This window comes from Fukomys damarensis, unplaced genomic scaffold (genome assembly GCF_012274545.1).
Source record: "Fukomys damarensis isolate Sample0158 unplaced genomic scaffold, DMR_v1.0_HiC HiC_scaffold_9, whole genome shotgun sequence".
Lineage (NCBI taxonomy): Eukaryota > Metazoa > Chordata > Mammalia > Rodentia > Bathyergidae > Fukomys > Fukomys damarensis.
In genome coordinates, this window is record NW_022900921.1 from 25,449,718 (window position 1) to 25,462,830 (window position 13,113).

A 13,113-nucleotide genomic window follows, 5' to 3' on the forward strand; every position below is an offset into this window, starting at 1 on the left:
AGGGTCAGCTCGCAGTCAGCCACGCTGCGCTCCCTGGGCCCGCGGCAGTCGCCTCGCGGGGTCGGCTGGTCAGCTGCTCAGTCAGCCAGGCATCCCTCTTATCCGCCAACCAGTCAGCTGAGTCCTGTAGGCAGCCAGCGAGTCAGCTCTTCTGTCAGTCAGACAACCTCTGTCAGGCAGCCAGTTAACCCTCCTGTCCGGTCGGGTCAACTCTCCTATCATCCAGCCAGTCAGCCAGCTCTCCTGTAAACTAGCCAGTCGGTCGCTAGTCAGGACTCCTATTAGTCTGTGACAGTCTTAGGTTGGGGTAGAAGAAGAAGCCTTTTAATTTATTTTAGTGGGTGACCTACAGAAAGGCAGATGATGCAGAGATGCAGGTTGAGGTAATCCAGAGACAGGAGAGGAGAGATTATTGTATGAGTCACTTCAGTCTCCTAGAGTGATGGGGGCCCTGGTGTTCTTCATGGTATTCTTACAGAAGTTCATTGAAATTACAAATTAATTTAAAGGCAGAAATGACATCTGGAAGCTGTGGAATCATCTAAAGACAGGATGTCTTCGTTGTTCAATTTCCTTTTGTATCTTTCATGAATATTTTAAATTTAAAAATTTTCCTCATTATAGGTTTCCCACTGGTAAATTTATTCCTAAACTGTTTTTGATGTTGTAAATAGAGTATTGTTCTCCATAATGCCCTCTAAATATTTATATGTATGAAGCTTTTCAAGCAACTTCATTGAGGATTAGTTTAAGTATGTTTCAGGAGTTTTGACAAATCCACATTACACCACAGTTAAGGTATGAAACATTTCCATTATCTCAACTTCTGCTTTTCTTTTGAGGGCCCATACTTCCACTGATAATTTTTAAAAGTATCTTTATTGACATGTCATGGTGCATAGTGCATTCATCCACTTAACGTGCACCATTGAGTCATTATAGTTTTTGTATGGAAAACTCAATGGTTTTTCCATATGAAAGTTTACATAGTTACCATCACTACAATCAATTTTGAAATATTCTCATTATCCCAGAAAAAAACTCTATATTCATTAGCAGTCCCTTGCCATTCTCCTATATCTCCCTTCACCATCCCCCAACTCAGCTGGAAACAAGCACTTACCCGCTTTGTCTCCATAGATTTTCTGTTTCAGGTATATAAATGGAATCTTATATAATATAGGCTTTTGGGCTGGCTTTTTTTTCACTTACCCCATTGATTTTTGTGTGTTAATTTTAGATCCTATCAATTTACTAAATTCTTTTGTTATTAGAACAAGTTTTATAATTGATTCCTGCCATTTTTAAGGTACATATATTTTCCAGGCATTTGTTTATGTAAAGACAATTTGATTTCTTTTTAAAACATTTTTATGCCTGCAATAGGTCTTTCTTTTTTAAATTACACTGTCTACTACCTTAAGTACAGGTCAGATAGTACGTAGTGAGCATCGTTGTCTTGTTGCTTGTGTTACAAAGAATGCCTCTAGTGTTTCTCAATAAAATAAGGTACTGGCTTTAAGGTTAAAGCACATATAATTTTTTTTATGAGACATGGTCTTACTGTGTAGTTTAGGCTGGCCTAGACTCTTCTGCTTCAGGCTCCTGAGTACTTAGATTATAGGCATGTCCCATCATGTCTGACATATTTAAACTATTAAAAATATTCTTCAATTTTTGTTATCTTAAGTGTCTTAAACATTATAGTGTGGTGGGGGATTTAGTTCAGTGGTTCTGCCAGCTGCCTTGCAAGTGCAAGATCCTGAGTTCAATCCCCCATACCAAGAAAAAAAAAATCAGAGTGGATGTTGAATTTTGTCAGACTTTCTGAGATCTCAGGAGGTAGTATTTTTCTTGGTTTTATTAATGTGTGATATGATAAATAAATTTTGAAATATCAACTCAACTTTGTATTGATAAAATGAGCCTCACTTGCTTCTCTTGTATTATTTTCTCAATACAGCCTTGGACTCTATTTGCTAATCATTTGTTTAGAATTTTTGCATTGGTATTCAGGAAAGAGAGTGATCTGTAGTTTTTTTCCTTTGTATTTCTTTATCTGGTTTAGATATCAGAGTTATTTGTAGTTACTTTATGAAAGAAATTAGGAGTTTTTTTTTCCTTCCTTTTTGGTGCTCTGGAATAATTTATAGGACACTGAGACTCCCAAGGCCTGGAAGATTTGTTAAAATTCTTTTGTGAAATTATTTTGCCTACCTCTCACCAAAAGCCTAACCAAAAGGCTACTGCTTTTTTTTGTGGGAAAATTTCTTAACAACTTTCTCTGTATCTTCAGTAGAAATTGGTCTGGTTAAACTTTCTAACTCTAAGGAATCAATTTTGGTAAAATGTATTTCCTTAAACAATTATCTGTTTCACCTAGGTTTTCTAAAGTGTTTGAATAGTCTGCAAAACAATATTATATGACTTTTTGAAGTGTCTTCATGTTTTAATGTTTATTATGCCCTCATTTATTTTTGTATGTATGTGCTTTCTTCCTTTGTCTTGATCAAAGTTAGCCATTTTTTCTTTTGGTTAATTAGATAATAAGTGCTTATGCCTGGTTCTCTAAAAAGGAATAAGGGAGAATTATTTATTCATTCAACAATATTTATGTAACATCTGCCACACTGTGGCCAGTAGGTCAGGTTCTAGGACAAAATTTATTTAACGTATATCACACAGGCCACTAGGTCAGGTGCTAGTGACACAATGTATCAGGCAAATATTCTGCACTCAAAAAATGTATAAATGAATTATGGGAATATAAACTATTAGGTATGAGTGTTAGTAGTGAGTGAGGGGCTCTGATAATCAAGTTTAGAGAGATTATCTGAAGTAATATGTACAGAGTGCCTAGCATAGGGTTTGTCACAGAATTAAGTGTCTGGTAAATGTGAGTACATTAAACAAAAATAACTTGAAGGGAAGAAGGTATTAGCCTAGCATTAGCCACATAGTAGGCAGGTATTACATATTTATTGAATGAATGAAATATAAGTTTTTGATCAGATAATTGGTTGCTTGTCATTTTATAATCACTAAAGATTTTTTAATGGTGGAGTGAAGTTATCAGTTACTGGTGCACCTCTGAAAGGTAAGCTTGTAAGCATTTCTAGGATGCCCTGGAGTTTAGAGATCCAAGGCCAACAGATTAAGCAACTCTTCTAACATTCCTAACAGGACCAATAAATCAGGTTGGCTTCCTGTTATTACAGACCTCAGGAGATATATTCATGATTCATAAATAATAGAGGATAATAAATGCTATTGGAGCACTGTACAAATGAATGCCTTGGACGTTGCAAATCATTTGAGGCTGAGAGAATCAAGGAAAGCTTCTTGATGGTGGAAGCTTTATGAGATTTTTACATGGTGCTGAGACAGGAGCAAATGACAGGTGGAAAAAGCATGTGAGCAAATTTTAAGTATGGATCAATCATGGTCAGTGATTAGGAAAGAACTAGAAACACAATTTGGGCCAGAATGAATAGGAATAAGACTAGAGAAAGATTTGTAATATTAGGCAAAATCTGATAAAGTCCATTGTACATACTGGGGGTAGTCTCAGTACAGTACAAAATATAAGTGGAAGAAATTTTGTATTTTTCCTTTTGCATACCCTCTGTACTTCCTCACATATTTAATATTTTCAGTTTATTAAAGATAGAGTTGATTATTCTACTCCAGTCTTAAGGAGCAAAGGTATGGTGTAGATACAACTTAACAGGAAATAGTTGGGAATTATGTAACTATAGTGCTCTGAAGTTTGTAGGCATTTGGAGGAAGGATAAATGTGGCAATGTGAAGGGAAGTTTTCCAAAATTGAGTTATTTTTCTATGCCATATCTACATATCATCTATACTGTTATTTACTTAATTTATTTATTTAAATAAATACTTTCCCCTCTCAATTAAATTTCTTTTTAGAACACTTTGCATCATCTCAGTGGAAAACTTGTACTGTTTTCCATAAATAGAAATTCATTTAAGAAATCTAATAAAGGCAAAACACTGTTATTAAATTCTAGTTAAATAGGTTGTCTGCTGAAGGTTGTTTGTGGTTATAGAGGGAAATGAACAAGCCTTGGAGACATCTAAATGACATAGTAGTACCAAACTCAGACTTCCTCCTTGATATAATCAGAAGATTGGAAAAGATTGGAAAAAGAATGACTGTCTCATCATGATCACGCTGGCCTTAAACTTTCAATTCTTTTGTCTCAGCCTTCTAATTAGTTGGTATTACAAAATGTGTCTTCATGCTGGGTGAATTAATGTGCTGTAGTGCTGTATCTGGGCTCCACCCAGAATCAGTGGCATGCATCTCACAAATTTTGAAATACCATTTTAGAGCATATTCTAGTTCATTAAAAAATAAAATATGTATTGTGTACCTAATATCAATAGAATTAGAAACTGGATTTTCATGAATAATAAACATGTTCATCAGATAAGCAATGCTATAAATCCTGTGGTAACTGAGTAAATGTTGCTTTGTAAGATCCCACAGAATGCTCCTTGGAAATCTAATCCTTAAATAGGTAGAAGAAAGCTAAGTATTATAGAGTAGTAGAAGGGCAGGAATGAAGAGGGAAGGGTTAAGATAGGATGAATCAGAGACAAAAGGAAAGTAAATATAAAGGCATTCAGGGAGCATATGCTTGCTGTTTTATAATTTTGCCTCTGGACACAGCTCCCTTAGGTTTTCTTTTAACAGCTTTAACATTTAGTATGGCTTAGTGAATGGAGCCAGGTAATTTATTTACTCTAGAAAACTTCCGCCAACTTATGACTAACCTAGCCAACTTTTCAACTATTATGGTGATCCTGATGTTATGTGATAGGGTACTCCTCATGATATTGGGTATTAGCAGAGAGCTACAACTCCAGTGGGCCATATGATCACAAGGCTGAACAACAGATACTCTATGCTGTACAGCATTGCCAGTGTTTATTGAATTTTGTGTTGTTCCATTCTATCATGTCTACACAAATTGTCTCTGTATATACATGAGACAACACTTTATTATGAAGTAGGTGCCGTGTTAATGTAAGCATGCTGAACACATTTAAGGAAGGCTGGGCTAAGATATGATGTTTGGCAATTTAGATGTATATAATTCATTTTAAACTCAGTATGTTTACAAAGTACAATGGGTTGATGGAGAACCTCATCATAAGTCAAAGGTCTATCTATACTACTGTATGACTTGATAAAAAAACTGAATAAAACACACATGGCTGCTGCCTCCAGTTCAGAGCCTTGTAGAGGAGACGCATTATAAAAAATGATGTTAAATTATGCTAAATGCTCTGATAAGGATTTACAGGAAACAGTGCCATATGTGTGGCTGTGTATCCTTGAGGAAAAGCTGTGGAGAGAAGGTGACTTGTGAGTTGAGTGCAGAAGAACAAGTGTAAATTTGTCAGGAAGGGGTGTGTGTGTTTTATATATACTATTTTAGCTTGATAGAGAAGCATGTGCAAAGCCTAGAAAAAGTAAGAATAAGACATATTGGAGGAATCACAAGTTGTTTTGTGTTATTGGAAGCATAATATTATGTAGAGCTGAATTGAAGAGAATGGAGATTGGAGAAAATATGGCAATGTAGTTTTTCGTATTTGTATATTCTTTTTGACCCGTTTGGGACTCACCTCATTATCAGAAAAGAAAGGAGACTGAAACTAGATGGAAGTTTTTCTTGCTACTTACAAGTTTTTATAGTTACAGTTGTCAGCATGTAATTACCTAAATGGTAAAGTAGCATTACCTAGTGGTTAGAAGTATACCAACAACTATAAAATCTCCAAACAGATTAAGAGACATTTCTGTGGTCTTTATTCTCAGGATAGTGAATTGCTTAAAATATTTACTTATTTTCATACCTTACCTTTTCACTCTTTTTTTAAAAAGTAGATCTAACCCAGAAGGATGCAGCTACAGTGTTTGACTTTCCCATACAATTGTGTAAAGCTTGCAAAATAATGAAAAAAAGAAAAAAGGTATGTTATTGTAAAGGGGAATGAGCAATATTTGAATTTTAGAGAATCCTCTAAATAAAATGAGTGAAGATATTCAAGATAGTGAAAATGGTTGCATCTTTTGAATAACTTAATTTTCTGAAATGAGATAATAGAATTTGTCAGAAATGGAAATGGACTTGGAAATATTTATTAACCAAAAAGAACAGATCTTCTAATATTTGAAGGTATAAAATATGTTTTGATATAATCCACTGGGGGATTTTTCAGGGCATAATCTATGGTTTCTAGAATATGACATATTCAGAAAATGTAGTATAAGAAGAAAATCATAGATTTCATAGATAAGAATAATGTATCTGTATTCATACTATATTGCTCTTTTCAAAAACTATGAATGCATACTAAAGTTTTAGCAGGAAAGCTGACAAGGATGAACCTTTATTCTTCAACTGTTCTCAACATTGGTTGTCCAGATGTCATGGGAACTTGAATGTTTTAAACATATCCAAGATGAGATGCTCTCCTATTCTTTGTCATTTTTGTTTAAAGAATTATTAGTTGATTATGGCACATACAATTGTATTGTTTCTGAGCTTTGAGTTTGTTTGATATATAATCCATGCGCAGTATAAAATAGCATTAAACATGACTAACACTTTGTTTTAGTTATTTTTCTCATTGTTGAGACAAATTACCCAAAACCCAAAGTTCAAAGAGGAAGAGTGTATTTAAGCTTACAGTTTGTAGAGGTTTCAGTCCATAGTTGGCTGGCTCCAAGGCAGAGTTGCATGGCAGAGGGTTATCAGGGAGGAAAAACTGTGCATGGATAAGCAGGCCAGGCAGAAGGTAGCAAGTAGCAAGCAATGACATCATCATCATCAGCAGCAGCAGCATCCTACCTTTCCCTTTTATCCCTTCCAGGCCACCCACCTTTTGGGTGGTGCCATTCACACTCAGAGTGGGCCTTCCTTAATCCCAGCATCACACATTAATCCCAGCATCACATTTTTAATCCCAATATCACACAAGAAGCCCCACCTATGACCACATGAGTTAGCATCTAATTTCACTAGGAATATTTCTAATCTCTTACTAAGAAATATTTCTTCCAAGAATCATTTTATTTTAAGAAGAAAATAGCAAAAGACAGTATTTGTTTGAACTGCTGTGTTCCAGGTGCCAGGGTAAGTGCTTAACATATATATTTTTCATTACTGCTAATAATTCAGTGTATAAAGATACTCTTCTGTGCAAGTTAAACACTTATCCAGTGTCAAGCAACTGGTAAGTGGCAGTTCATTCTTTCTATTCTAGTCTATAGTAGTTTTGCCTTGGTATGTTCTGGAGAAATCTTTTAATTCTTAACTGAAATAAAATACATTAAAAAATAAAGTCAGGGGCCAGGGATTTAGCTCAGTGGTTCGGTGGCCTGCCTTGCAAGTGCAAGGACCCGAGCTCAATCCCCGGTGCCGGAAAAAAAAAAAAAAAAAAAGAAAAGAAAAAAAAAATCTCTGCCCAATGGTTTAGACATAGGAATTTAAATTTACTGTTTTTATTACTTTTGAAAATTGAACGAATTGGAACCATTTAGGTAGACATTTATAGACTCATAGAAAGATGCTTCATCCACTACAATTAATTTAAATACTACAGGGAGGAAATTCTAGGAAGTTAGAAAAGAGATCAGATAGTTCAGTAATCGTGGGGAAACAATCACATTTAAATTTTAGTTCTCTGTTATTTGTTCTATAATGATTGACATGCAACAAAGTTGGATCGCTCCCAATTGTATTGATCAAAATGCATTCCTACTTTTCTGGTTCGCATTCCTTAACTGTGCTTATCTTTTTAAGGCTTCAGTATGGAATAGTGTATACAAAGTGATTTCTAGAATGCTTGAAGAAAATGAAAAATATAGACTTAGGCTTAAATGCCAAAGATCATCTAACGAAAGTAAGTTAACACAGTTTTCACTGTATTAAAGAAGACTGGCTTCTATTAACCTTGGATCACATTATGCTAGTCGTTTTACTAATTGTCATATTTAATATACAGAACTATAGAAATGAGGCTACCACATTATCACTATTCATTTTAATTAAAAGTGTAAAACATCTTCAAGCAGTGAGCATAGAGTAGACTCTGGTACTATATAGATAGGAGTAGACTGTAGATGGTGCATGTGAATGAAACATAGAGCAAAGTGAACACACTTGTCTGTTAAATGTGAGCTTTGTTTTTTTTGAGACAGGGTCTTGCTATGTAGTTCAGGCTGTCCTCAAATTTACTATGTAGCCCAGGTTGGACTTGAGCTCACAGTGATCCTTCTGCCTAAGCCTCTGAGTGCTGCGATTACAGGCATGCACTACCACACCTGGCTAAATGTGAGCTTTAATGCCAACTTTATAATTCATATCACAAAACTCATCGATGTGAATGAAGACAAACATTTAAACTGCAATGTAAAGTTACACATTATATATAACTTTAGTAATTTCCTTTACGTGAATGCACCAGTACAATTTAATGCATTTAACAGAATCTGCTCTTGTGTTATGGCCTTGATGTCATTATCTCATGTCTGAAAAACAACTCATGAATTAAACCATGTTCTAATGCTGCATTAATATTGAGTTCATATTGTTGTCAGGGCAAATTAGTGTAATCTACTATGTTTATTAAAAGAGTTGGAAGTTTTAGATTCTCAAAATATCAAGTTGAATAAAGTTAATGTAACTTAATGTCATAAATTGATGAATCAAAATAGTTATTTTTTTCCTTCACACACATGTCCTAATATTCATGCTACTCCTTGGTTCTCAGTACAGTCTCTTGACAGTTCCTATTTAACAATTATTAAACTTGTAGCATTTAACTTATGAAAAATATTTTAATAAGATGAAAAATAAAATGGAATGTCAATTTCTAAACAATATAACAGTAGAAATATTAATGTTCATGTACCATGGCATCAATAATGGCATAAATTGTTGGCAGGAATGACATAAACCAATGTTTAGATATGTGGTAGTCTACTTATCCAATTAAAAAGGACAATGGAAGGCTTTAGAAAAAATGGAAATAGTTTGAGGTTTGTTAAAAAAAACAGATGTTTGAATAGGCAGAGCAATTCACAAAGAAAATGTAGACATTATTCAGAAAGCTAGTCCAGTAATTATATAAGCTCGAACTTCATGAGGTCTTTTCTACCTCAGCAAGAGGTCTTCTATTAAACATAAGGTAATCTTATAATGATTATTTAACGATTTAAAATTATATGGTTTGTTTATTTATTTATTTATTTATTTATTTTGGTTTTTTGAGACAGGGTCTCACTATGTAGTTGAGACTAACCTCAAACTCATTATGTAGCCCAGACTGGTCTCAAACTCACAGCAATCATCCTGCCTTAGCCTCCTTAGTGCTGGGATTATAGGCATGCGCCACCACACTCAGCTCTAAAAGGATGTGTTTTCTAAAAAAGGAATTTTTGAAATTCATTATTTTGCACTACAGTTTTAAATTGTGAAAAATTTTAATAAAACTAATGATTATGTTGCAATCTTTTATAACTTTATTTCTTCACTTGATCTTTGTCAAAAGACTGAGAAGCACTTTATTTCTTAATATACATTTATTAATAAGGAAATCAGTGCTAGAGGCAAATTTGAATTTTTCTTGCATTTAATGTTGTTTCTAGACTCAAAATGTACAAGATGAATCTTCCTATCATGTTCTGGTAAGAATCCATTTGATAATAACTAGATTTTTCCCCTTCCCTTTTATATCCTACCTTCCAACTTTTAGTGCATAACCATTGCTAGTTTCTTCCTTAATGCTGGTGTTTGGCACATACTAAGCACTCATTCTGCCTTTCTAAGTGTATTTTCTGTGATTTCTAATGTGTGTTTTTTGTTGTTCTAGGAGTAATTGTTGGCCCCATTATTTCTTTACATATTTTCTCTCAGATAGCTCATTAAATTTTATAGCTTCATTGAATCTTTTTGGATGTATGATTTAATGTCTATTCTATTCCTGACTTCTGATTTTCCTTAATATATTTTAAACAGAGTATATCATGTTTTCACACTTCCTTTCAATTCTGCCCCAGGTTTATTAATTACTTGGTTTCATTAAACTTTTAGGGAGAGATTATGTCCAGTTTTCTGGAATTTGAAAAGTAACAGGAAGGGCCAGGGATTTAGCTCAGTGGCTCTGCCACCTGCCTCACAAGTGCAAGGACCTGAGTTCGATCCCTGGTACAAAAAAAAAAAAAAAGTAATAGGAGAATTAAAATAGATCTTGGAAAAAAAATTAGGCTTTTATAAGTGGGAGTGTGAGGAGCACAATACATTTTAGATATGAAGATGAGTAAAATTTCTTGATTCTAACAATGTTTATGAAATACAATTTGATAAAAGATTATTTAAAATAGTAATTAAAGAAAGATATAAAAGAATGATGAGACTATATCAAAGACTCAGTTGAACACTGATGAAAGATTTGTACTTTGTTCAGGATACAATGAAGAAACATGGGACATTGACCTTTTACTTTAAATAGTTACATGATCATTGCTTTTTATTTTATCCCCCTCATTTGTCTAATATTGTCTTTAATGGGAGAATTTTTCAGATACCAAGTCCAGTCCATGATAGTGTATTTTGTCAAGTCTTTCTTTGTTTTCTTTTAACCTGTAACAGTTCTTTAACCTTTCTTTGCTTTCATTGTACTGACATTTTTAAAAAATATGGGCCAGCTGATTTTCAGACTGTCCCTCTGGATGTGCTGATACTTTCCTGTTATTTGATTTCTGTGATATATTTTTTCTGGGCTATTATATTAGCATCACATCTGAAGCCATTTAATAATCTTCATCAATTACTTACTTGTAGGATTAACTTGGATTTCTTGGTGAAGTTATCCATTTATAGCTACATTTTTTCTTTTGTGGTTAATAAATACTCCATGGAAAAATAATAAGAGTTTACACAAATATCTTATTCTTCATCAATATAAAAAACATTTTAAAACAGAGCTATCAGATCTGCATTTTAGAAAGAATTTGATCTCATTCATGGGAAGGTTTTCAAAGGAGGCAAATTGGTAGGTGAAAAACTCTGGACTCTGTAGTAGTCCAAGTGAAAAAAAATGCATTTAAATGAGCAAGACTGAAGGGGCGGAGAGGTTAGAAGTTGGGATCAGAAAGAGGGTACTGAGTTTTGAGAATGAGGAAATAAGGAAGTCAGAAGAAAGAACTCATTTAATGAAGGTATTGTGTTTTATTTTTATTGTGTTGAGGGACCCAGGTAAAAATTCTGAGCAAGCAATTTAAAGCGTATTGGGGCTGGTGTGATAGATATGTACTTCATAAAGGTTATATTGTGGTTCTAGCAGTAAATGCAGATGAAAATGTCATTGTGAAGAGAGAGAGAGGGGGAGGACTAAGTGCAGAATGTCAGGCAATGTCATGGATGAAAAATTTTCAATTTTAGAGTCAGGGTTTCTAGAGGCTTAATTAGGCATAAAAAGAGATGGTTGAGGGGCTGAAGATGGAGGCAGATGATGCTTATAGATAATCAAGGAATTGTTGGTTCAAAGGAGGACAAAACCTTGCTGGGTGAGAGCAAAGGGGCACATAAAGTAGAAGGATAAAAATATGTCAGTCAGGAACACTTGAAGAGTTCTAGTACCTAAGAATAAAACGTAAATGATATTGTCTAAGTAATAGGCTCATTTGTGAATGGCTGCAGTGGACTGGAGTTAAAAGCTTGTGATGTGGTGCTGTGAAATGCTTCTTATCAATGAAGCTGTTGAAGTCACTGAGGGTATTAGCAGGAGTTGGAATGGAAGGAAAAATATGAACTACACATTGAGTTCATCAGAAACTTCTATGGTCACCTGTACAAAATCTATATTTTTGCAGCTTTTATACCAAATTTTCAGCAAAGTTTCTAAGTTTAATGTCCATGTATTATGTATTATGATGGATGTTATAAAAGAGTAGAACTAATGACTTTAATTGTTATCTTAAGATTTTTGTTTTTTAATGTCTGATGAGATACAACAGAAGTTTTAATAGACTGAATTTATATATTTTAGACAACTATGAAAATATTTTTGCAGCTTTTATACCAAATTTTCAGCAAAGTTTCTAAGTTTAATGTCCATGTATTATGTATTATGATGGATGTTATAAAAGAGTAGAACTAATGACTTTAATTGTTATCTTAAGATTTTTGTTTTTTAATGTCTGATGAGATACAACAGAAGTTTTAATAGACTGAATTTATATATTTTAGACAACTATGAAAAAGTGATAGAACTTTTTCCTTTTATTATATAAAGATTAAACTTTCCTTTTGGTCTTTTTAAGTTATAAACTTTGGTAATTATTTGGCATTTCCATTATGTACTATATTGTATTTTCTTTGGCTTGCATATTTATTTACTTAGCTTTTTGAGACAGGGTCTCACTGTGTAGTCCAGGCTTGTCTTTTTATTTTTTTCAGCTTTGAGTTTATTGGTACCTTTTAGGGATACAGTACAGTTACATTCATTGTTGGGAACTTGTACCTCTACATAGCAAGTCTTGATTCTCATTTTTTCCCCTTACCCCTGCCCTCCCTTCACCCCCTCCTCCCCTCTTTTTAATCTTAGAATGTTACAGTTTTCTGTAGCTACTGACATGAAATTTAATTTTTAATATGATTTAATTTTGTCACTTTTTATTTAGGATTAACCTATCTCTGGATCTGTTTTCCAGTGAAGATTATGAAGAGTTTAAAGATGGAATGTTAAACGGAATCCTATTTGTTTGTTATTTTGGTGTGTTTTGTTGGAATTGGCACTTTATAAGTTGAATGGAAAAACCACCCTCTTTATAAATTAATGGTATTTCTTTGCAAGTCAATGAAAATTTTAGTTAAATATTATATGCATGCAAGTATTATTTTTAGAATTAACACTTATTTTGGATAATGTAAACTTAATCTTATACTTAACATTTAAATTAATGTATCAGTAGAATTGCATGTATTTATAATTGCCAATTTTTCATTTTCATTAGTGAGCCTGCAATTTCTGCTTTATACATTCTTTCTTTTAGATGCAACTGCTTTAAAT

General features: G+C 33.6%; 1 protein-coding gene across 1 annotated transcript in view; it reads left to right on the forward strand.

The window, feature by feature from the left end:
- CUNH5orf47 (chromosome unknown C5orf47 homolog) overlaps window positions 1-12,859 on the forward strand; it is a 13,562-nt gene extending 703 nt beyond the window's left edge. The window contains exons 2-6 of the mRNA XM_010622307.2: window positions 3-126; window positions 5,921-6,006; window positions 7,842-7,941; window positions 9,689-9,727; window positions 12,725-12,859. Coding sequence (XP_010620609.1) covers window positions 3-126; window positions 5,921-6,006; window positions 7,842-7,941; window positions 9,689-9,708 — 330 coding nt within the window. The 3' untranslated portion in view covers window positions 9,709-9,727; window positions 12,725-12,859. The remainder of the gene's footprint in view (window positions 1-2; window positions 127-5,920; window positions 6,007-7,841; window positions 7,942-9,688; window positions 9,728-12,724) is intronic.
- Window positions 12,860-13,113: the final 254 nt, after the last annotated feature.